Source organism: Budorcas taxicolor, chromosome 5, assembly GCF_023091745.1.
Source record: "Budorcas taxicolor isolate Tak-1 chromosome 5, Takin1.1, whole genome shotgun sequence".
NCBI classification, from domain to species: Eukaryota; Metazoa; Chordata; class Mammalia; order Artiodactyla; family Bovidae; genus Budorcas; species Budorcas taxicolor.
In genome coordinates, this window is record NC_068914.1 from 150,088,330 (window position 1) to 150,113,034 (window position 24,705).

Here is a 24,705-nt window from a genome sequence, read left to right on the forward strand (position 1 = left end):
GACCTTGGCAGAGAGACCGGGGACCTGGGTCCTCTCCCTGGAAGGGACAGTGATGCCCCAGCCCCGTTTTCCCACCACCTCTGTGTGCCTTGGGAGGGCCCACTCCATCCTCACGCCCCGTCTTCTGTTTCCACACAACACTCAGCCTTGTGCTCTGTTCACAGTTCCATGTGGGCCCCTTCTCTGCCCTGCTTCCACACCAGACACACCCCTGCAGGTGCCACCAAGAGTCCCAGGCAGCCCAGTGTCAGGAGGACTCCTGGATCCAGTTGCCCATTGGCTAGGGGTCATCACAACGTTCTGGAAATGGAAAAGTCACCTTTTTGCACAGAGAGGAATTGCCCCAGCGTAAACACGCCCCTCCTTAGCCTCCGCCTCCATCCTGGGGGCACGACAATAAAGGAATGGTATCCAGGGCTATAGTCTTCACTGTCCCTTCCTGGCCATTGGTTTGTCAGAAGCCCCGCTGTGCCCTGAAGTGATGGGGGCAGGGGCCCCGATAGGAAACCCACCCACCACACTGGTCAGGACCCTGCTCACCCCTGCCCGCCCGCCAGTGTCCTTAGTTCCAGCCTCAGGTGGCAGCCGGTGGGCTGCCTTGGGCTGGACCCTGTTCCCTCCCTGCCCTGGCTTGAGGATGAGCAGGCTGTGGGTGGTGGTACAGGAAGCCCTGCTTCCCCTTTCCTCCTGCATCCAGCAATGACTGAGCAGAAAGGTGAGGCTGCAGTGAGGGGGGTGGGGGTGGGGTCAGGGTTGCAGAGGATGGGCAGTAAAGCGTGAGCCCGGCCCTGTCCATCTGCAAGGTCCACACCGTCCATGTCTCTGCCCTTTGTCATCAGCCAGGCCAGCCAGAGCCAAGAGGGCTCCTGTTCCCACTGGCTGGGGACTGCTTCTAGAGAAGGGGACAGTTTCCAGCAGACTTTGTAAATGTTGCAGTAACTATCTCCAAACCCCTAATTGGGGGTTAGGGACTATAGGTCGGGGATCAGGTCTAATTTCACATGCTGCTCCTGAATTGCCAACCAGTAAGCAAGAAGGCTGAATCTTCTGAGGATCCGGGGTCTCTGACAGAGAGTGGGCATCTACTGAGACGACACTAAAGCTGCAGGAATCCAGTGGAAGGGAGTGGGGTGGGGGGAGGGAGGCAAAAGGCAAGGAGCTTCTTGATGTCGCTGACCAATGAGATGGCTCTGCCTTTCCAAGTGTCAGATCAGCCCTGCTCTGGACACTGGCCAAGGCTAGACCCTGCACTCACCAGCCACTGGAAGAAACCTCTCTGGCAGCAGAAGGCTCTACCAGCAGACCGGCAGAGCGTGGTGTGGCTTGGCCACACTGCTCCCCATCTGCTAGGCATCCGGGGCGCCCCCCTGGTGGCTCAGATGGTAAAGAACCTGCCTGCGATGCAGGAGACACAGGTTTGATCCCTGGGTTGGGAAGATCCCATGGAGAAGGAAATGGCAACCCACTCCAGTATTCCTGCCTGGAGGCAGCCAGACAGCCTGACTCAGGCACACCCCGGGACTTATTCTTTTTGTTAGTTTGAGGAGATGCGCTAGTCCACCACGGCCGTCATTACATCAGCAGAAACAAGATGGCTAAATCAATAGCCTCCTAGTCTTTGCCGGACGCTAAGACAGAACACTTGCAAAGCCGATATTCTGTGTCCAAAATGACATCCCCTTAATCTGACTCCCGTGGATTATTGAGTGCCACTACTGGGCTAGCAGAGCACAGCAGGCTCAGGGAGGGGGAGGAAACACTCATGTCCGTGTCCACAGGTCTCCTCCTGAGCTCTCTCCCCCCTCCATACCCCAGCTCCCTCTCTAGATCACGCTCTTGCATCCCCAGTTTTCAGCCAGGGGATGCTCTTCCTTGGGGTTCCACCTCTTACTCCTGAGGTCCCAGACTTGGCCAGTTTCTTGCCCAAGTGCCTACTCTGGTCCGGGAGCAAGCTAGATGTCTTTACATGCACACTTTTATTTAATCCTCACGAATTAAATCTTGAAGATTTAATTCTGCAAAATAATATTATCTTCATTTTGCAGATGACGAAACCAAGACATGTTCAGTGAGAGCCCAGTGCTCACGTGGACACCAGCCACGTGCAGAGTGGGAGCCGAACCCAGGCTCCAGCCCTGCAACCAGAGCTCTTTCCACCCAGACCACCCAGACGTGGTGCCTCGCTAAGGCTGAAAGCTCAGGCTCAGTGACAGCCAATAAAACAGTTGTGGTCAGGAGGGATCTATAGAGCACACAAAGGCATTTCAGGAGCTGTGAATCAACGTCAACCAAATGAGATTTAGTTACAGCCCGCAGCCCTCTCCTCCCTGTTCATGAGACCCATGAAGCCTCCGTCGGGTTCCAGGAGCCCCTCCTGTTGAGAGAGGCACTCATGATGGCCAGGAGGGAAGGCAGGAAGGTTCCTTCTCCCCCCAGACTCCGGTCCATCACCACGGCTTGTGAGTCCTCCTGTGAGTCCCTCTCACTTTCCTCGCATCCAGCTGGTATACCTTCCTTGGTTGTCACTGCAGCCAGAGGGCTGGCGCTTATCACACTAGGCTTCAAACCTCTCAGGGGCTTCCTCTGCTCTTTAAGAGCAGAGTTCAAGCTCTCCCACCAGCTCACAGGCTGTGGTCCCTGCCCAGCCAGGGCACCGTGCGTTCATGTTGCGTAGCTCAGTTGACAGGTGCCCAGCACTCACATTGCAGCCAGGATGCTCTGGGGCCCAGGGAGCCAGCCGGCTGCACTCTGCTCCCAGAAGCAGATAGCACCGGGGCTGGGTGGGCATCTCCTTGGGACATCCATGGGCTGGGGGCAGGAATGAGAGCAGGACGGGAAGGGGGAGCAGCCCCACCACGCTCTTATGACTTGGTTGGTTCTCAGTGGATGACTCGGGGTCACTGGCCCCTCAGCCCTAAGGCCCTCTGGTAACCATCCTTGGGGAGGCTCTCAGGGGCTCCCACTCCAGCTGGACCTTTGAGGGGGTCACCTCAAACCCCCCAATCCTCAGCAAAGCCTCAGGGGCTTCGGAACACAACAGCCATGGGAAGGGGCCCCAAGGTGGGTGCTCAGGACAAGTCATGCCAACCTGGTCTCACCGCAAGGAGGAATTCGAGGATACCTCGAGCTGTACCCACCCTTCCTTCCCGCCCAGCCCATCAACCCGCCTCTCTTCTGTGCCTTGTCACCGTGACAGTGATGGCAGAGGAGAACCACAAACCAGAGCCCCAGCCGGGGAGCCGGCGAGCATCCCACTGCAGCCAGCAGACCAGGGCTCTCGAGGTTCCTGGGCCCCCCTCTCCCGACCACTGACGAGCATCTCACGCTGATGGGTGTGTCCCAGGGCCAGGTCACAGTGTGAGGTCCCCTCAGTCCCGGGTGAGACATCAGGCCCACAGGAACATCGCAGGCACTTATCCCTGACAGCCCTGCCCCACAGCAGCCATGGATGACTTGTTCCGGGACTGCTCCCACACACAGGTACGAACCCAGCCCACAGGACGGGCCATCAGTGGTGGGTGACAGACACTGAGCTGGGAGCTGGCCTCTCATGCAGCCGGTCCAGACCACTCAAGCTGGCCCCTGACGGAGCCTGCATCCGCTGACCAGGCCGAGGAGGGCGTGAGGACTGCTCGGCCCCCAGAGAGGCAGGCCGCCCACCTACAGATCTGTAGCCGGGGCCCGAGGAGGGGAGGAGGCCCCTGCCCTGGGCTCAGCTCAGGGGACTCGAGAACACCACAAAGAGACAGCCTGCGTGTGCTTTTGACACGTTACCAGCTTTTATTTAAAAACATGCTAAAAACATGGCGTTCCATAGCCAGGACCAGGATGAAGGAAGCGTACAGATGCGGCATTGCAAGCAGAAAAGTGCGCTGAAACCAGCCCACGGGACCCCGCTCGGCCATGTCTCCCCGGTGGACGGGGTGCGGGCAGGAGCCCCAGCCTCGCCCTCGACGGGGGGCCCAGTCAGGAGGGAGGCGGGGACGTACCCTGGACCCGGCCGCAAGGCGGCAGAGGGGAGGATGGGAGGACGGGAACACCACAGGCCGGCCCTGCAGGGCACCTCCTGGCTCTGTCCGGCCAGGTCCCTGCTGTTAGCACCTCCACCAGCGGTGGGCAGGGGCCGGAGAGGTGGGGACCTCCTTTCCATCCACCTGGACCATGCTTTGGCCACCAGAGCAAGGAGGGACGGCCAACAGGTCCGAGTCAAACCAGAACACCTGCTTGAGGGTCTCAGAGGGGTGGGAGGGCGGTCAGCAGCCTTGCCAGAGTAAGAGGCTCACACTGGTGGCAGGGGGGGAGCTGGGGGTGGGGGGTCGCACAACTGCTGCCCCTAGGGGCGGTGCTCAGCCCTGCTTGCCCACCTGTCCTGCACCCACCTGGCTGCAGAGAAAGGCCGGGTGGAGGCAGGCATGCCCCTAAAGGCTGCAGAACCTTGGCCTTTGGAGTCCACTCTAACCTGCCTGCATCAGACCCCCTGGAACTGACTCTGACCTGGGCAGGGAGCTGCCAGGGAGGGGACTTACTCAGGTAGCTCTGGCGTGAGCCCAGAGTCAGGAGACACCGAGAAGATGCCAAGCCCCGTCACTGACAGCACGCAGCATGCCTTCTGTGCAGCAGGGGAACCGCTCTGCACGACGGAAAAAGGGTCGCAGAAGGGCTCTCCCCTGGTACACAGAGCCTGCCGCCCCATGCGGACGCGGCCAAATGACCGATCAGCCAAGCACAGGGTCAGGCAAGAAGGCAGTTTGGGGAACTGTGGATAAGGCTCTGCAGACAGATGGACGAGGCGGGGTGGCTGGCAGGAGGAGGGAGACTGAGGCAAGGGCCCCAGGGCTGGAGGGCACCCCCTAAGCTCCAGAAACATGAGATTCCAGGGAGACCCAATCACCCCCAAGGTGCTAGGCTTTTCCTGTTGATTTTAACAAAACTTTAAAATTGCACTGATAGGCATAAACAACGGCCCCTCAAAAACAAACACTATGCGGCAGTCCCAATGCGCCACTCAAATGCTTGTTTGCTGAGGGTGCCTCAAGGGGGCAGGGTGCACGTCTCTTCTGGGCTCTGCAGACCTGGGTTCCCAGGGGAGCCACTGAAGCTCCTTTCCAAGGAGTCAGGCCCAGAGGGTGGGGAGGGCCAGTCATGTGTGCACCGGCCTATCCTCCTCCCAAACCCCGCCCACAAGCTCGCCCACAGGCACCCTCACTCCTGTCCCGGGAGGTGGTCTCTACTTCACCCAGCTCACCGAGACCACCCTTTTCTCCGCTCCCCACCACCCAGAAGCACGACCCTTGAACACACAAAAGTTCTGCACTGCTGGTCCCAACCGTCTTATGCTTAAGGAAAGAAGGGGGTGCTGGCTGGGTGTCAGCTCTTGGACACACAGGATGGGGAGGAGACAAAGCGGGGGCCCGTCTGGGGAAGTGCTAGCTGGTGAGGAACCTTTCCAAGCTCAGCCCTACAGATTCTTAACTTATATTTCAACTGTACAACTTGCTTAGACCAGCATGAACCCTGGTGGGGGTACCTGGCTGCGGCCGGACACCCCCCAGCTGTCTGACTCAGGTTGCTTTGTCCTGGGGCCACCGTAACAGGATCCCTCTGGGTTTCCTCGAGTTTCCTCTGCTTTCCCTTGGGGTCGCAGAGGACATGATCGCCAGCCACCGCCGCATCAGTGAACCCCGAGCAAGGAGCTGAGGGTCCTGGTAGCCGGGTGGACATCCACCCCTCCCTCCCTCCCTCCCAGCAGTGACTCCGGCCGGACCATCACGGCTCCCCCCGCCCTCCCCTCTGGAGGTCGTGGGTCCTCTGTCACTTCTGAGCAGCTCCACGGAAGGACTGCTTCCCCTTCCAGAAGCAATGTGAGAGAGTGAGCAGCATCTGAACTAGAGAGGTATTTGTCCGAGAGTTTCTAGCAGGAATGTCTGTGAAATAACGGGTTTGCAGAACCTGTCGCGGGAATCCCCCGCAAGGGGTGGAAGGGGAGCCTCCCAGCCCGCAGAGGGCAGGTGGGAGGAAGAAGGAAAAAGAACTGCTCATCAGAGATGCGTAAGGACCCACGCCTGCTCGGCCTCGTTCCTGGCAAAGCACCTCCAGCCCCCAGAAGACCCCCTGCCCTGTGTCTCGCTTCCATCCCATGCCTCCCGCACCCCTGTCTCCCCTGCCACCTTCCCCCAGGCTCCCTCCTCCCTCAGTGCATCCTGGCCACAGCCTCCTGAGTGTGCCCAGAGGTCTGTCCTGATAGAAACCAGACGAACGGACGTGCCCTGTCCCTTCCCGTCCCCCACCCACAGAAAGAAAACCAAACCATTACAGAAATCAACGCAGTACAAAGTTATAAATCAGAAAGCTAACCCTAAACTTATCTGAGAGATAGTATTCCTGAATAATCATAATCAGAGTAAAATAAAATTTAAAAAAAGTTACACTGTAAGGTATAAAATGCCTGGGTGAAACGCTCCCACAGCCCAGCCCGGCCTGGAGACGGTCAGCCGGCCCCCTGCCAGTGCACACCCCCTCTGGGTGGCTGGAGGGCACCGGGGCGCTACTGGGCAGTCTCTCCACCAGAAGGCAGCCCTGAGCGCCCCTACCCCCACCCCATGCCATGCGGGGGACAAAGTGTCAGCTGAGGAAGAAAGACAGGGCAGAAACGCATCAGTGCTGGGGGCTCCAGGAGCACGCCCCCCACCCACCCACCCTGTCTTCTTTGGCAAATACACAGGAATCCGGGCCCCCCAGCACCCCAAGGTCTCTGCATTTCCTCCCCTGCCTGCGGCCTCCACCCTCCGACAAGGCTTCGGCAGGTGACCGGGAAGGCAGGCCAGGGTGGGGATGCAGGGGTCAGCAGTCTGGAGGTGCAAGCGACACAGAGCTGAAGGCCTCTTCCCTCGCACAGTGTCTGCGGGGGCCGGGGCGCTCGGCCAGCCGCTCAGGCGTCGTACTTCTTCCCAGTCCGGTGGATGTGCTGGAAGAGGGTCATGGAGAAGGCCATGCCCAGGATCTGAAAGACATGGGGCCAAGGGGCCTTAGACGGGGGCCTGGGGGGCACCCAGCACCCGCGGGGGAGCCCCTCTCATTATGCAGACGCCAGGGGGCGTGAGGGCCAAGCAGAGCTAAGAAGGGCCGCACATGGGGAGTTTGGCCCCTCGGACTGTCCAAGCTGGATGTCACCCGGCTGTGAGGGCCAGAAACCTGCTGTTTCAGAGCACGGTGAGGACAGAGGCCTGACCCTAAATGGGAGGGGGCTGAGGAGCTGCGGAGTTGGTGGGGAGGCGGCAGGAACGCTGAGCGGAGTCCCGGGGCCCACGGCACGGTGACTCACGGCTGCTGCCTTGGGAGGATGTTGATGGCCATCTGTGTCCCTGCACCCCCTGGGTCCTGACGCACTGGAGGAGCAGGAGGGCAGCCTGCCCGCCCCTCAGGCAGCAGCGCACAGCATGGACCCGCTGGCTGGGGACACTCACTGCCTCTGTGGCTCTCACGCTCGAGGTCTGTGGTGGCCCTGGAGGCCGGGGGCTGGACCCAGCCCAGCCCCAGCGCCCTGCTCCAGGCCTTGCCGCGGGCTGCCCTGACCTGAGCCCCACTCGGAACCACACAGCCTTCTCCCACAGGCCTGTCTCCCGTCGGAGCCCCGAGCGGGCACGGTGGCTCATCCGCCAAGCTCGAAGGCTCTTCGACAAGCAGACTCAGTCCGAACCGCAGGCCCCAGGGTTTAGAGAAGAAAGGGGACTTCGAGCAGGATATCCGTCTCTCTGTGGGCCCACCGGTCAGGGGTCGGGGCTCACCAGGGGTAGCAGCTACACACAACTGGGAGAGGAGGGAGCCCCCAACCCCCAGAAAGACAGGGGGTCTTCTGTTCCCACCGCGTCAGCCTCCTCGTCCAGGAGGGAGCTGAGTGTCTCCTTGGCATCCTCTGTCACCCATGCTGGGCCGTGCAGCACAGCCACACACAAAACGCAGACCAAGGAGGGCAGCCAACCCTTCCCCAGCGCCCTCCCGGCCCAACGTTCCGGGTATCAGACTCACATAGTGCTAAGAAGTGACCCGTGATCAAGCCCACTACACAGATGCGAAAACAAAGGCACAGAAACTGAGCTGCGTGCGCCAGGTGGCACACGCGCACAGGCGCTGGGATGGGACGGACCCCAAAGAGGCTGCCCCTGGGCCTCCTTACACTGTGCCACGCGCTTGGGTCACAAAGTAAAAAAGGTCCCTGTGCCTAGGGGGACAGGCCTGTCCCAGCCAGCCCTTCCTGCAAGGCCAGCACAGGCCCAGGGCTCAGGGGGATGTGAGGAGGCTCGGGCAGGCCTGGGGCGGGTGGCGGGGTGGCGCGCAGGCCCTGTAAGGAGGGGTCTCCCTCGGGCTGTCCCCTCCACCCCATTGGCAAGATGGCCCCCTTACCTGCGTGATTAGAAGGCACATCCCCACCGTGCCGAGCACGTGCTTATTGTCAGCAAACCACTGTTTGACCTTCTCGTAGCAGCCCTGGGGAGTGAGGACCACAGCTTCAGGTGCTGGGGTGAACCGTGGACCCTCCTGCCCAGCCCCCACCTCACTTCCCTTTGGACCCCGCCCCCACCCCGGTTCTGTCCACAAGGCCCCACTGCACAGCCCCAGAGCCCATTCCTACCCGACTCTGACTCCCCAAGACATAGGCCCAGACGCTCACTTGCCACTGCCTTTCGGCTTCAGGCCCGTGTGCCCTCACCCATCCCACATTAAGCCACCTCCTCGGTGTCCTGGGCCACCACCCACCCCCGCCCACACTGTCCACCCAGGGGCCCCCGGGGTGCCCAGACTCACCGTTCTCCACTGTCCACCCAGGGGCCCCCGGGGTGCCCAGACTCACCGTTCTCCACTGTCCACCCAGGGGCCCCCGGGGTGCCCAGCCTCACCGTCCTCCACTGTCCACCCAGGGCCCCCGGGGGCCCAGCCTCACCGTCCTCCACACGAGGGTGGTGTTGTTTTGTCCGCAGCCCTGGGAGTTCTCCATGCAGCAGCGGTCGGGAACCGTGTTCTCCCCCAGCACCAAGAACCAGTCTCTGTAGTCGGTGACACCGCAGCAGTGCATCTGTGGGAAGGGGCGGGGGGTGGGGCAGTCAGACGGGTCCAGCTCGAGCCTTTCCCTGCTGCCCAGCCCCATGGGAGCTGGCACCCAGAGTCCAGCTTGCTTGTCCCTTCTCTGGGCCCCAGCCAGGCCCAGAGGACGGAATGATATCTCCCTCCTGGAGGCGACCGCCTGCTCTCTGAGCAGGGCGCTGGGCACTGGGCACTGGGCAGAGCACTCAGCCCCTCTGTTGTCTGCACCCAGCTCTTGGCTTCGTGATGGCAGCCCCTCCCCAGGCTCCGCGTGGAGCTACACGGACACGTTTCCTCTTAGGACAGGGTTTCCTGAGTCACAACCGGAGAGGCAGACCTGTTGCTAAAATACTGTCATTCGTGCTGAAGCTTCAGAAACGATGAGACGGAGAAGATGCCCTCCTGATGACCATCTTGATTCCCAGCTCCCAGCCCCTTGGATGGCTGCTGGCCACATCCAGGCCCCCACGCAGCCCACCACCCGCCCTGCTGCCCCGCTGCCCCGCTGCAGCTGCCGCCCAGAGCACCATGTCTGACCCAGAAAGCCGGCGGCCCAGCGCAGGCTGGGAGGTGGAGTGTGAGGCCCAGGCCCCGCCTTCCACCCACACCTGCCCCCGCCCCCAGCCCTCACCTCTGCCTGGATGATGTTCCAGGCGTTCTTCAGCCCCACGTTGTTCTCCGAGTTGTACAGGAGCAGGCCCTCCTTCAAGTCCTTCTTGGCGTTCTCATTCACCTGTCGGGCGAGGGCAGACTCAGGTTGGGGTTGCGGGGGGGACCAGGAGGCTGCCCCTCTCCCCAGGTCGCCCAGGTGAGCCGCGAGTGCCGGCCCCGCAGACTCATGGGGGAGGCCTGCTGGGGGCTGGAGGTGACCCCGCGAGAGCCGACCATTTCAGGAGGGAGCAGGGACCCTCAGAGGCGGACACAGCACAAGGCCCCCCCCACAGCTCCCCTGCTCCCAGGACATGCCCCCCACAGGCCACGCCGCTCCCTGGCCCATGACATCCCACCTTCCATGCTGGCCCTGTGGGAACACACCCTGGGAACTGCAGGGCGCAGAGTCGCCATCCAGAGTGTGGGGCCACCCCTCGCCAGCAAGTTGCTTACCCTCTCCCACCTCTGCCTTGTCTATAACACTGGCACATAACATCCACCTCGGAGACAGTTGTGAGAATTAAAGGCATGATTCCCATGAAGACCAAGAACAGGGCCGGCCCACAGGCATCTCTCAGTATCATCAGTGCCTCCTTCATGCAGATGCAGAGGAATCCCTGCTTCTAACCCTCACAGTGACTCTCCCTCTTGGTGAGGCCTGGGAGACTCCTTCAGGACCCAAGGGGCAGATGGTTACATGGTTCTGGTTACCATGAACAGAAGTGGACAGAAGTGCCCTTGAGCCCTAAGTCTGCACACTTGGCCAGTCATTCTTGGTGGTCCCAGAGGAAGTTCCCCGACTGGGTGGAGAACTGTCCAGCCTGGACAGGGGTCAGTCCTTCTTAACCTCCTGAACCCCCAGTGTAGCCTGAGATCAGCTGAAGTGAGTGAGTGAAAGTCGTTTCCACTCAGTCGTGTCCAACTCTTTGCAACCCCACGGACTGTACAGCCCATTAAGTTCTCTAGGCCGGAACACTGGAGTGGGCAGCCTTTCCTTCTCCAGGGGATCTTCCTGACCCAGGGATCGAACTCAAGTCTCCCACTCTGCAGGTGGATTCTTTACCAGCTGAGCCACAAGGGAAGGACAAGAATACTGGAGTGAGTAGCCTATCCCTTCTCCAGGGGATCTTCCTGACCCAGGAATTGAACCGGGGTCTCCTGCATTGCAGGAAGATTCTTTACCAACTGAGCTGTCAGGGAAGCCCATGAGATCAGCTGCCTATCCCCAAAGGCCTCTGGAAAAGGAAGCACAGCTCCCTTGATGCTGAGCGCTATGCAGTATCACCTGGAAAATTCCACCGTGTTACCTCTGGGTTACCCTCCCTAGCACCCAGCCCAGCCACCCAGTGAGTTCTGCGCAGAGTTTCCGGCCTAAAATGTGAACTTTTCTAATTCTTGGAGAAGAACTTCAAGTTCGTGGAGAAGTTCTTCTTGGAGAAGAACTTCAATAAACTGGAGAACTTCAAGAATTTGGGGCTTCTCAAGTTCTTGGAGAAGTTGACCCTTGTCCAAGTGGTCAGCACAGCTATGCTTGAATGCTCCCAGTAACAGGGAGCTCAGTGGCACTACCCAGTTAGGGCTAGGTTTAGGGCATCCCTGGGTGACTAGAGGTCTACATCCTAAGACATGCAAGTTAATCCCTGAGTCAGGAAGATCCTCTGGAGTAGCAAATGGCACCCCACTCCAGTAGTCTTGCCTGGGAAATCCCATGGACAGAGGAGCCTGGCACATTACAGTCCATGGGGTCGCAAAGTGTTGGACACGACTGAGCAACACACACACACACACACACACACACACACACACTTCCTAAGACAACACAAGCCACAAGCAGATGAGCCCCCTGCTGCCCCCACCAAAAGCTCTCGTCTCCTCAGAGATACAGCTTGTCGGTGCTTTCCCTCCAGATTCCCTGACCCAACCCCAAGGGCGATGAGACTCCATGTGCCCCCTCCCCTCCTGGAAGACTCACCTTGTCCATGTAGACAAAGAAGAGGATAATTAAGATCAGCTCTGCCAGGAGGATGATCAACAGGACGATGAAGAACTGGAATGAGAAGGTGCAGGCATGGGCACGTGGTCATGGACTGGGAGGGGTCACAAACAGGATGGCAGGGGGCAGGCTTCCCAGGTAGGGAGGGGCCACCACTCCTGAGGATCCCATGTGGGCAGGGGAGGGAGATAAAGCCTGACAGCCAATCAGGGAGTGGGAGGGGCGCCTAGGCCAGGGGTAGCCAATCATGAGGAAGAGGGGTGTGGTCATTCTAGAAGCTCAGGCTAGACACCCAGTGGGCTCAGCAGGCCCCAGTGTTCAGAGGGCTGGGGGTTGGGGCGGGGGGCGCTGGGGGACTAAGGGGGCTGGGAGACTGGGGAGCTAGGGGGCTGGGGGGCTGGGGTCCAACTTACACTGAGGAGGAGGCACCTGTTCTCCTTGATGGCCCCCAGGCAACCGAGGAAGCCCGTCACCATGACGATGGTGCCTATGGCGATGACCAGGTTGGCTGCTGACAGCGAGGGGAAGCTGGGGGAGAAGGTGGCAAAGTTGCCTTGCGACACGGACAGCCAAATGCCCACTCCAAGCAGCCCACAGCCACAGAGCTGGAGAAAAAGGAAAGCCGTTAGCCCGAATCCATCTCCATGGGACTCAGAAGACCACCGGTCCTGCCCCAACCATCCCCACCCCTCCACCCCATCCCCGGTCCCAGCCATGAGATATGGAGCAGGTACCACAGGGCCCGAACTACATTGTGGGGGTGGTGGCCAGCACAAAGCCCCCAGCCTCTCCGCGTCTCAGTCTCCTCATCTGGCAAATGGGATGACACCAGCCTCATGACCCCTGTAGGGTCACCTCAATGAAGAGAGATTAAATAGGGCACAGGGAAAGCAGGTGACAAACACGGAAGGTCCCAGCTGCACACGCAGAGCTGCGGGCCTCCCACTGAGCAGAGGGCCTGGAGCTCAGGAAGGAGAGGGGGTGGGGTGGGGCCAGGGTGGCCAGGGAAGCAAGTGAGGGCTTTGGGAGAGAACCTCAGCACCCCGTTCCTCAGAGCCAGACTCTGCGGCCACTGCGTCCCGCCACCCTGATGAGAAGAGGCACTTGCCCACAGAGCAGGAGGAAAAAGTCCACAGAGCTGGAAATAGGAAGGAGCGCCCTGGCCTGGCTGAGGGGCTGGCTGGTACCTGCTGTGCAGGAACCCACCATTCCCCACACACCCCCAGGGAGCTGGCAGCTGCACCCAGCTCTGCTGCACGGCTCCCCTGGGGCTGCGATGCCCATGACGACGCAGTCTCCACAGCGGCCTGTGTTCCGCTCCATAAACTGACACTCCCTCCTCCACCCCTGCGGAGCCTGAGTCCATCCGTCACCAGGTATTTACTGAGGACCTACAGCCACAGGCTTCCCTGGTGGCTCTGGCGTAAAGAATCCACCTGCCAAAGCAGGAGACATAGGAGACGCGGGTTCTGCCCCTGGGTTGGAAAGATCCCCTGCAGGAGGGCATGGCAACCCACTCCAGTGTTCTTGGCTGGAGAAACCCATGGGCAGAGGAGCCTGGTGAGCTACGGAGGCTCCTACAGAGGTTGCAGTCGGACACGACTGAGAGATTAAACAAGAGCACAGTTGTCAGCACAGTGGTGCTGGTGTTAGGGAGCTGTCTTCCCGGGGCCTCTACTGGGGCCAGATGAGAGGCAGGGAAGCACAGCTTCCCAGACTGTATGCTCGGGGAACAGGTGAAGGGCCCAGAGCTCAAGTGCCAGGTGGAGGCGTAGCCCCACAGACAGGTGGATGGGGCAGGCGGAGAATGAGACGCTGCCCGCCTCTTCAGGACCACTATGAGAATTTAAAAGAAAGAAGCCCTGTGGAGAGGGTGACAGGGCCAGCCGCTGGCCTCTGGGTAACATTTCATGAGCCAGGTGCCAGGCTGTGACACTCAGAATCCAAGCCTCCAGGGAGCAAACACGTGGCAGCGAAGGCCGGGCAGCCACATGCAGGTGGAGAGTGGGAACAGACAGGGCCAGAGGGTCCTGGAGGAGACGCACTTCATCCCTAATCTGTTCCACAAACTGGAAAGGCGCCACCGCTCAGGAAAGCCAGGCCCTGCCCTGAGCTCAGGGAGACACCCTGGGGAAGGGGGGATGCAGACATCACACAAGCAAACAAAAGACAAAAGTCCAGGTGCCATGAAGAAAAAGAAGTCAGGAGAAGAAAGAGTCAGAAAGTATCGGGGGTCAGGGCAGTGGCGGGGGGTGGTCAGGGAAGGCCTCTCGAGAAGTGTCATTTGAGGAGGCACCCATGAAAGGAGGGACTTTCCAGTAATAAAGAATTCATCTGCCAGTGTAGGAGATGCAGGAGATGGGAGTTCAGTCCCTGGGTTGGGAAGATCCCCTGGAGGAGGGCATGGCAACCCACTCCAGTATTCTTGCCTGGAGAATCCCATGGATGGAGGAGCCTGGCGGGCTACAGTCCATGGGGTTGCAAAGGAGTTGGACACGGCTGAGCGACTAGGTACCAGAAGAGAAGTCAACCACGTGAAAAATGGGGAAGGAAGTTCCAGAGAAGAAAGCAGGTGAAAAGCCCTGACTGGGGGTGAGCCTGGCCAGCTGGGGGCAGGGGAGGGGGCAGCGAGGTGACAGTGGTGAGCACCAGTGGGCGGGCCCTCACAGCATCTGTTCCCGGTGAGATGGCGAGCCGGGAGCAGGTCAGGGATGTGATCTGGGATTTCAGTAGGTCACTCTGGCTGTTGCACGGAGAACAGGCCATTGGAGGGCAAAGGGGGCAGGCGAGCAGTCAGGCCACTGCAGTGACCAGATGATGGGGCAGGGCACTGTGCAGGAGTGCAGAGAGATGCTCCAACTCAAGATGCAGGTGGAAGGGCTTGCTGGGCTTTGACGAATGAGCAGGATTTTGATAAATGGGGAGACAGGAAGATGGTCCAGACGGGGCACGACAAAGGAAGTGGGGCTTTTCCCACCGTCACTAAACCAGTGTGCTTCTGCTCAGTCATGTCCGACGCATTGCGACCCCATGCGACCCCATGGACTATAGCCCGCCAGGCTCCTCTGCCCATGGGATTCTCCAGGCAAGAATACTGGAGTGGGTTGCCATGCCCTCCTCCAGGGGATTTTCCCCACCCAGGGATTGAGCCTGCTTTTCCTGTGTCTCCTGCACTGCAGATGGATTTTTTACCCACTGAGCCACTTGGGAAGCGCCCCTAAACCAGAGATGCCCCCCCAAGAGCTGCAGTGATGGAGTCGGATGACCAGAGCGGCTGCTGGGTCCCCACACCGTGGAGAGCCACCCTGGCCCCATGCCCCGCAGCAGCCCCAGAGGGACAGGGCCAAGGCTCCGAGGTGTGGGCACACCAGGCCCAGAGCCCCCACCTTACGGGATACGTCTACTCGGCTCAGCTGGGGACTGGGTGCCACCACCCCCGCAACCACCAGGTGGCGCCCCCAGCCGGGTCAGAGCTCTGGATTGGCAGGGAGGCACGGAGACCATCCAACTTGTCACTGACTCTCTTCAACCGGTCACTTTCTGTGCTGCCGGCTCAATTTTTCTTTCATTAATCACCCCATGGAAATTCATGCTCTCCACGCTCAAGATTTAAGGCTCTACAAGTCAGACCCTGGAATAAATAACAGGAGACCTCGCAGCCGCCAGCTCACTACTGGTAAGGAGGTAGGCTTTGGGACCCCCAGAGCCACCAGACACTATGCTGGAGATGCCCTCCCCCCAGCCCCAGGCCTGGGAAGGTCTTCAGGGTACAGGCAGGGCACTTGATGCAAGAAACGCCAGCATCCGAGGTACCAAGGGATGACACTCCAGCTCCCCCACCCCACTGACGCTGAGTGGGCCCCGGGGGGATCCTCATGTCCCTCCTGGGGGAAGGGCCCTCATGTGGGAAAGAAACCTCAAAAGCTCAAAACCTCCAGGCACTGGTCCTCATCTTTGGCTTCAGGCTTCCAGCCTCTGACGTGCCGTGCCAGCTGCCCAGAGCCTGCCTGGGAGAGGGAGCTGCTCCCCGGCTCCCACCCCTGCTTCCCTTTCTCTTCCTGCCCTAGATCGCCTCGCCCCAGGGAAGACTCGGGTAGGGCCTGCTGCCAGCACCAGGGCAGCCCCCACCCCAAGCTGCCAGTAGCTGGGACCAAGCCCTGCATCTTCGCCTCAAACCCACACCCCCATCCCTGCCCCACAAAGGCCACTGCTGATGGCATTTGGAGACATTTCCTCCCCAAAGCAACAACACGTCTCAGACCCCCACCAGCTAGAATCAAGCCCACAGCTGGAAGAACCTTCAGGAGAAGGCAAGGTGACTCGGAAACCAGGACCCAGCCAAACTCCCAACCCAAAGACACCAGGCACCTCGCTATACCAGCCGAGCCTGGCAGGCATCCAGGGTGCCTTTACCCCACCCCCAACCAAGGGCACTTCCAGGTATTTTCCACTGGAGCTCCAAATGAACCCGCTTCCAGCTGTGGGCAAACCCTGGCATTTGCTGGTGACTTCAGCGTAGAGCAGTGCCTCCCTTTGGCAGGGCCCACGGATCTCCCTCCTCCGGGCTCACCCTTCAGAGGGACCCTTCAGAGCCAGCATCTTCCTCACCACCCTGGGCCCATCCAACAGAGGCACAGCAGGCAGACTGAGACCAGCAGGCTATGGCCTCATTGCTCAAGTCTACTCTAATTAGCCAACACCCCACGGCATCTTCCCGTCTTCAGTTGAAACCACACTGATTTGTAGTTTTAATATATGTTTCCGCCACATCTCCTAATGTACTTTTCACGTAGCATCCCAGTTCTCTGGGGGTGAAGCCATAACCTCCCCTGAACCAACCTCCCTCTTGAGCTCCATGCCCCCAACTTGCTTAGAGCCCAGGGACAGCCACTGCCTGTGTCCTCCACAGCGGCCACCATTTCCCTTGCATGCGGGACAGCCTTCCCTGGGGTGACCTTTTGCACCAGGGCTGAACATCCCTGCCCAGCCCTCTGTGCAGATACGCTGCCCACCCCCATGAAAACACCAGCACCCCCAGGCCAGGTTCACAGTTCAGCCATTCCACTCCCACTGTGGGGTCCAGAGCACGCCTGGACACTACAGACACATTTATTCCATGGATGAGTGGATGGGTGGGTAGATGGATGGATGGAGGGAGGGGTGGATGGGTAGGTGGATGGATGGATGAATAGATGGACAGATGGGTAGATGGGTGGATGGATGGACGTATGAACAGACGTATGCATGTATATATGTATAGATGGATGGATGAATGGATGCATGTGTGGATGTATGTAAGTATGGATGGATGGTCAGATGGATGGATGGATGGACAGATGGGTGGGTGGGTGGATGGATGGATGGAGGGAGGGTTGGGAGGGCTTGGGAACAGGGCCTGACACAGACACACAAACCCACCTGAAAAAGAAGCCCCCCACCGCCATGCACCCGCTTCCCCATCTAGCACTGAGTTCCCCCCAGCTCACCGGAAGCCCACCCTTCGCCTATGTAAGTTGCCTGCTCTTCCTGCCCGACTCTCAGAGATCCACACACCCTCTGACTACCTTCATCCCCGTGGCCTCTGTGGCTCTGCAGGGGCCCCCACGCCCTCTTTGCTTTGAAGGAAGCCCTCAAACCCTCAGCCTCAGCATGTCCCCATGCTCTCTACAAGCCAGGGCCCAGTGGGATGTTTAACGACATTTAATAAATTAGTGGATGTGGAGAATAAGAGAGCAATCAGAAACGAGTTTAATTTCACAGCCAACGTGCCGGCTGATAACAATCCTGCCCTGCCCTGGAAGAAGCCAACTGCCAGCAACTTCACCACAAGGAGAAGAGGAAGCATCAGGACTGGGAAGGGGGGCTGCTTGGGGCTTCAGCCGTCCTTGCCTCTGAGGGCTCTGCAGCTCATTCACTGTCACGGCAATGGGAGGCGGGGCCAATGGATAGTGCTTCCGATTCGTAAGAAAGGGACAAAGCCCCCAAGCCACCCAGTAGACAAGAGGATAAGGGCACGGATGGGGTGGGCCCCTCCACTGAGAGGGCTCCTCCTTGCCTGTCCCTGGCTCTAGGGGTCAAGCTTCTGTCTGAGGCCCCCAGGGTCACCAGCCAATAACACACTCCGTTCTTTTTAGCACAACTCTAATTGGTCCAGAATTCTTGCTTATTAACTCAGGAATCCGCTTCCCCACGGCTAACATGTGTCAGTCCTCGTTTTGCCCAGGAAGCCCACCAAGCTCAAGTGCGGCAGGACTTGAAGTTGTCTAAGTCCCATATCTAACAACATCCTTTCCCAGCCTTCTCCCGGTCCATAAAGAGGCTTTTAGGGCTCTCACCTCTGAGTCACCGGCAACTACAGAAAGTTAGGTTCCAGCGCTGGAGGGGCTGGCACAGAGAGCAAGACCCCACCCTCCCCCCCTGCACTCTGAGCTCTGTACCTCTACTAATCCAGCCTGCGCCGGCCCTGGCCTGGCTGGCAGCCACGACACAGGTGTGGCTCACACTGAGCCTGTGTGTGATTCAATCAGTGTGATTCCTCGGCCGTTCTTTTTTGGACCCCACACTTGGTCTCAAAGCCCCTGATTTCTTCACTTCACAGCCCCCAGTGGCACCAGCTGGCAGAGGTGACAAGGAGATCACACCCATATTTCTGAGCCAAATTTTCCTCCAAATAAACAGGACATAAGGCATTTGCATATCTCAAACCCAGTTACATGCTCATTATTGGAAAATGAGGTTATTTTCTATCTAAGATGGTTCTAGGGGCATTTAGACGCAGCCAGGCTTCGGGGTTGTTGTATTTGTTGTACTTGCTGTGCATCTCAGAGGTTAATAAAGCTCTTAAATTAAATGTTTCCTGAGCCCCCTTCTCTCCAGAGAACTTTGCAGGGACGTTGGAAATGTGGGAGCCCCCAGTCCGATCCCCTGGCACACCCTGTCAGTCCTGCTATGACACCTCTTGCCGTGTAAGGCTCTGAAAAGCGCTGAGGGCAGGGCGGCTTCCCTGGTGGTCCAGTGGTTAAGAACCCACCTCCTAAAAGCAGGAGACACAGGTTCAGTCCCTGGTTTGGGAAGATCCCACGTGCCGTGGAGCACCTAAGCCTGTGCTCCACAACCTCCGAGCCAGCACTCTGGAGCCCGTGCTCTGCCATGAGAAGCCTGCACACTGCAATGAAGAGTAGTCCTGCTCGCTACAACTAGAGAAAGCCCACGTGCAACAATGAAGACCCACCACGGCCCCCCCCAAAAAATACTGGGGATGAAAGAGCTGAGATGGGGGAGACGTGAAGACAGCCCTTCCTCCCTCCAGGGGGTTCGGGCTCTGGATGTGGGTAAACGCCCAGGCACCACAGCCCTGGCCCCCAGCTGGTGTCCTCTGATCCCGACGGGGACAAGGAGGGGCTGGTTTTGCTGAAGTGCTGCCCATCTGTTTGGGCTTCCTGGCCTGATCTCAGTCCATTGGGCTCACCTCAACCAGGCATCTGTGGGACCCCAGGGTGATGACCAGTCCTGTGGCTGTCTCTGGGCTTCAAAGGCCAGGGTAGGGGTGTCGAGAGCAGGCCCAGATCCCAGGACAGCTGGGATCAAGAAGCAAGGACTAAACCCGGGAGCGGGGTGGGGGGGGGGGGTCTACCATGCACTCTCTCAACACAGCCCCCTTACAACTCAGGTCCTCCAAACTGTCCCTCCATTTGGGAGAAAGTCCTGAAGGGCACCAGGGCTCCCCTCCCCCACCTCCACCTGCACCCCCATTCCCAGGCCATCTGGGCTCGTCAAATCTGACAGCAGGGCCCAAATCAACCTTCTCACAGGCCCACTCACTCGGTAGGGAAACGGAAAAGGAGGTAGGGACCAGCTCAGAGCCCCAAAGGGGGCCCAAGGGAATGGAGCCCAAGGATCGGGCCCAGAAGGACCACAGAATGGTGTGTGCTTGAGATGCCAAAGAACTGCGGGTGACACGAAGCCCCCACCGGCCTTGCAAACGGGCCGTGATCACCCACTGGTGCAGCCACACTGACCCAGGCCACCAGCCCGGCAGATCCACACCATCTTCCCGCTCAAGCAGGGGTGGGGTGGGGTGAGATGGGTGCAGGGGAGAAGGGTCACACAGGGAGCACTGCAACCCAGTGTTCCTAAGCCCACTCCCCAAGGATGGAGCCCCCGGACGTGGGGTCCCCCCTCCTTGGGAGAGCACACAGTCATTCTCCGTCGTGCTCGGAATACGCCGAAGAAGCAGGCTGAAATGGCAGGGAGCAGGCTCAGGAGGAGAAGACAGGCAGCAGTCCTGGCTCCGGGGGAGGTTTCTGCTCCCCGAGCCAGTGAGAGGGCTGCTCCTGCACCACTGGAAGCGAGGAGGGAAGGTGACCTCAACTCCAGGACTTGTTAGCACCCAACAGGACACAACTCGCAGCCTCAGGCCACCACCCCCAGGAGCACTCTCGGGAGAGTGTGAGTGCATACGGGGTGCCTAGAGCTGGGGCAGGGTGGGTGTGCACGGTGCCCCAAGCGCCACGGCTGCCTGAGTTCTGGACCTGTCAGACAGCAGGGCACTGTCTGAGCTCCCAAGGTCACCAGAAGTTGGAGGGAAGAGCGCCAAGGACCTGGGATACTTGTCAGCTCTGAATCTGGAGAGAGGATTTCTCATCACCAGCATATGCCTTCCCTCCTGCATCTGTTTTATTTGATGCATCTGGGGAGAAAGGCACCGCGGACAGCATCAAAGCATGGAATGGAAGGTGGAACCCGGGCCGCCGCGGGAGGCAGGGATGGCTTTCAAGGTCCACATTGAAGCCAGGGCCACGCCGGCTTCCTGGGAAAGTACAACCATCCGCGGCCCGCATCTACGGATATGAGGCCCCAGGGGAAGGCAATGGTCCAGCATCTCCGGCCGCTTGGCCTTTCTGGGATGTCACTCCACTAAAGACTGAGGGAGGGGGGAAAAAACACCTCCCCAGCACTCAGGGACACTGGAGGGTGACGGGATTATGCCCGCCGAGCACTCTGTGTTCCTGAGAATACAAATGATACAAGGTACCGTGCTGTTATTCACACCCCCTGGAAGATGCAGGGATACCTTGAATTCACATCGTATCTTTCCGGCAGAGAGCAAATGGTCTGGAAGACTCTAGTTCACCCTACAGAATGTGGCCATTCTCCCTGTTTGAGAAAAGCTGTCCCCAGCTCCCCCCACTCCCCCAGAGAGGAAGAAAAGCTGCAGCGTGAAAGTGCCATCCATTTCTGGGTGCCTCTCATTCAGCAAGGCTGCCTCCCCCACTCAGTATCTCACGGCACTGAGGCCCTTTAATAATGTAACGAGAATGGTCTTCCCTGGCTCCAGTTCAGCAAATAACACTAATTACACGTATAGATATCGGGAAGGATCGGACTGACAACCAGGTCCATCTCTGGCCCCAGGAGAGCCCGCCCACACCCATGTCTGCTCTAAGCCCTGGACGTGGCCAACGCGATTGGTCCTCTCTCCAGGGATGCTGTGCCCACAGCCGGCTTATTTATACTGCCAGCCGGGAGCTGTGTCCACCCACGCCAGGACTTGGCATTTTTGACACGCTTTGGTGGGGGGGGGGGGTGCATGGGCTGGTTAAGTTCAAGCCCCCCTGACAGTGATGGTCTCTGCACCAAGTTACATGACAGTCTGAGACCCCTTCTCACCCACCCCTGAGCCGACTCTGCCATCTCTTCGTCCGCTAGTAGAACTGGAGACCCTGGCCCACTCTATTCCTCAAGGTGCTCACTGCGATCAGGTCACTCGCTGAAAGCAGCCAGGCCAGGGTCGGCGGGCTAGTATGTCCCAGGTCACAGAGCTGGTTCAGGGAGGACCATGCCTCACCCATCCTATCCCCGACTTCACTCTCCCCCCAAAGCTGTGCTGCCAGGGACACTGACCACATGCCCCACACGCCTTACTTAATCCTCCCGACCCAATGGCAGGGTCCCAGGGTGGTCATTTTCGTCCTTCCAGTTCCACAGCCTGGGAGGACCAAGACGCTGAGAGATTAGATGGTGAAACAACAAAGGAAATCTGACTCCGGAAGCCATGTTCTGACCCACCAGGCCCCACGGCTTAGATCTAGGGCGTCCCAAAGGCATCAGAAAAGGTTTCCTGGACATGTCCAGGCTGGGAGAGAGGAAGGCCAGCCACAATGTATAGGGCGCGCCTGGCACCCACCTGCAGACGAGGAGGGTGGGGAGGGCAGGGAGGGTGACCGTGATGGTGGTGACGATGACAAGGAAGACACCGAGAACGCTGATGAGGAAACCGGCAGCTACTGACCCGAATCCACACCAAGAACTGTGCCAACCCCGCCTTGCCACAAAAACCAGACAAGAGGCGTCCTATGGTTTCCCATGCCTCCACTTCGCAAAGGAGGAAACCAAGGATCAGGGGTTTACAACCTCGTCTGAGCTGGATTTTAATCCAGTTCGAAGTGATTCCGAATGCTATGACTGATGAATCTCTGGGCCTCCACTGCTATATTTGAAGTCGATAACCAACGAGGACCTACTGCACACCACAGGGAACACTGCTCAATGCTGTGTGGCAGCCTGGATGGGAGGGGAGTTTGGCGGAGAGTGGATTCCTGTATATGAATGGCTGAGTCCCTTCGCTGTCCACCCATAATTATCACAACATCGTTAATTGGCTATGCTGCTGCTGCTAAGTCACTTCAGTCGTGTCCGACTCTGTGCGATCCCATAGACGGCAGCCCACCAGGCTCCCCCGTCCCTGGGATTCTCCAGGCAAGAACACTGGAGTGGGTGGCCATTTCCTTCTCCAATGCATGAGAGTGAAAAGTGAAAGTGAAGTCGCTTAGTCGTGCCTGACTCTTCGCAACCCCATGGACTGCAGCCCACCAGGCTCCTCCGTCCATGGGATTTGCCAGGCAAGAGTACTGGGGTGGGGTGCCATCGCCAAGTTTTGTTGTTGTTTTTTTAAAAAACAATCTCTGTGCCTCAAACAGACAAAAAATAAGCAAGTTTTAAAATCTTCATTTTATTAAACATTCTCGACAACTTTGCGGCCCAGTCTGAGTCAAAGGAGGCAGGGAGAAGTGTTGGGGAGGAGAGGGCCCAGACACAGTCCAGGGAGACATCACAGAGGGGAGGAACAGCAGACGGTCGTCCTGGGTGCAGGCTGGGTGGGTGCAGGAGAGGACCCATCGCTAGGGGTGCCCCCATAGGGAGAGGGGCATACAGGGGGCAGGGGGGGGTAGAAGTCGCGCCAACCAGGGCTGCCCACTTCGCTGATTTCAACAGAGTTGTGGAAACTGTTGGCTATCCCACTGCACGAGGAAGCCAGAGGGAATGAAACACACAAGCCGGGAGCTCAGCAGACCTTCTTTCCGTGCCTCTAGTGCTACACCCAGAGGAGCTTGTGGAACCGATCCACTCCCCGCGCCCCAGTTTCCTGGGGGAGGGGGGCTTCCACATGCTTCCCACAGTCACCCGGGGTTTGCTGCTACCCGCATCAAGGACGAGGCCCCTGAAGCTCGCGGGAGCCTCAGCCTCGTCTCCTGAAGGCCCATCACCTCCCCCCCGCCACATGGCCCACAGGCTCCTGAGGACACTGCTTCTGACCCACCAGGAGACTGAGTTCAGAGGAGCTCCCAGAAAGGGACATGAGACTTTCCTCTCTTTAGGAAGGGGCATCAGGGAGGCCTGACCACGGCCCCGACGCCCTTCAGCCCGGTCCCTCTGCAGGGGTCCCAGTACCTCCCCCGAGCCAGGCCATGGCCACACAGGAGTGGGAGGCCTGGCTGGACCGGCAAGACCCGGCCGGAAAGGCATCCGTGAGGAGCAGAAGAGCACGGGACCAGGCTGAAGTCTGGGGTGGGGCTGGGACGGCTATGGCCTCAGTTCAATTTCACAGTGCTCTCAGGTACAGGCCAGGGAAGCTCAGAAAACAACTTCGCAAGGCTTGTTCTTTCAAATGAGGTAATTCACGGTTCCTACCACACAGAGTTGTAGTTGGAATTGAATGAGATTCACGAAAAAATAAACTTCCCAGCGTGGCGCCTTCACAGAGCTATCAACGAGGGTCGTTATGAGTATTTACGGCCTTCATTCACCCAGACTGCTGAGACCCGGCAGAGCGGCTGTAAGCCAGGGACCAGTGGTGGACAGGGGTCCTCAGCCCCCAGCCCCCAGGGGTGCCCACCAGGGCCCATCCAGGCCACACACCCGTCAGCCCACATGCGCCCTCCCCACTCTGCCGCCCGCCCAGTCCCCAGACGCCCATCTCCGGGAGGCAGCTGGCTTTCCCGCTCTGCAAGCCTGCTTTCTTTTGGCAGGGAGCTGCTGCCGTCTGTGCTCTGGACCGTAAAACAAGTTTTCATCAATAAATTAAGATAAGCGGAAAGCCAGTGCCAGAGGGGGCGGGCTGAGGCGGACGGGCGGCGGGCGGGAAGTGGCTCTGTGACCCAGAAGGGGTCTGAGTGGATCCAGAGCAGGACTGGGCTCCCCGCTTCCTCTCCCTGGATCCCAGGGGCCCCTGCCCCCAGGGGTTCTCAAGATCGGAGGCTCACTAGGGAAGTCCCTGGCCTCCCTCGGGTCAGTTCCATCCCCCCGGCGAGTGAGCAAGCGGCAGCGACAGGTAGAGAGTCAGGTTCCCAGCAACGCTCCAAGCCAAAATAACGATCGTGATCGCTGCATCAGACACGAGCTAAATCTAATCAGACGCGTGCCCGCCCCACCGCTGACACCGAGACCTGCCTCTAAAAATGAGGCGTGTTGGGCAGGGCCTCCCCACTCCTCGGTGTGAACTCTCAGGTCCCTTCCACATCCCTGCCTGGCTCACAACACCCCGCTCACCCAAGAGCCTTCCCCCTCCCCTCTGCGCCTTTCTCAGTCCCACCCAGGGCCCTCGAGTGTCTGCTGGCATGCCCACCTGCTCCTCCAGGCTGGCCAGCCCCGCCCTGACCACCACCTAACACCTGCAGGAGCTCCGACCGTCTGATCACTCATCG

The 24,705-nt window shown here is 59.3% G+C and overlaps 1 protein-coding gene across 3 annotated transcripts in view; it reads right to left on the reverse strand.

Moving 5' to 3' along the window:
- Positions 1-6,705: 6,705 nt before the first annotated feature.
- Positions 6,706-24,705, reverse strand: part of TSPAN9 (tetraspanin 9) — a 187,549-nt gene continuing 169,549 nt past the window's right edge. For all 3 annotated transcript variants that reach the window (XM_052640233.1, XM_052640234.1, XM_052640232.1), the window contains 6 exons: positions 12,136-12,327; positions 11,702-11,776; positions 9,710-9,811; positions 8,939-9,070; positions 8,401-8,484; positions 6,706-7,000 (listed from right to left, as the gene is read on the reverse strand). In XM_052640233.1, the coding sequence (XP_052496193.1) occupies positions 6,929-7,000; positions 8,401-8,484; positions 8,939-9,070; positions 9,710-9,811; positions 11,702-11,776; positions 12,136-12,327 (657 nt within the window). In that variant the 3' untranslated portion in view covers positions 6,706-6,928. The remainder of the gene's footprint in view (positions 7,001-8,400; positions 8,485-8,938; positions 9,071-9,709; positions 9,812-11,701; positions 11,777-12,135; positions 12,328-24,705) is intronic.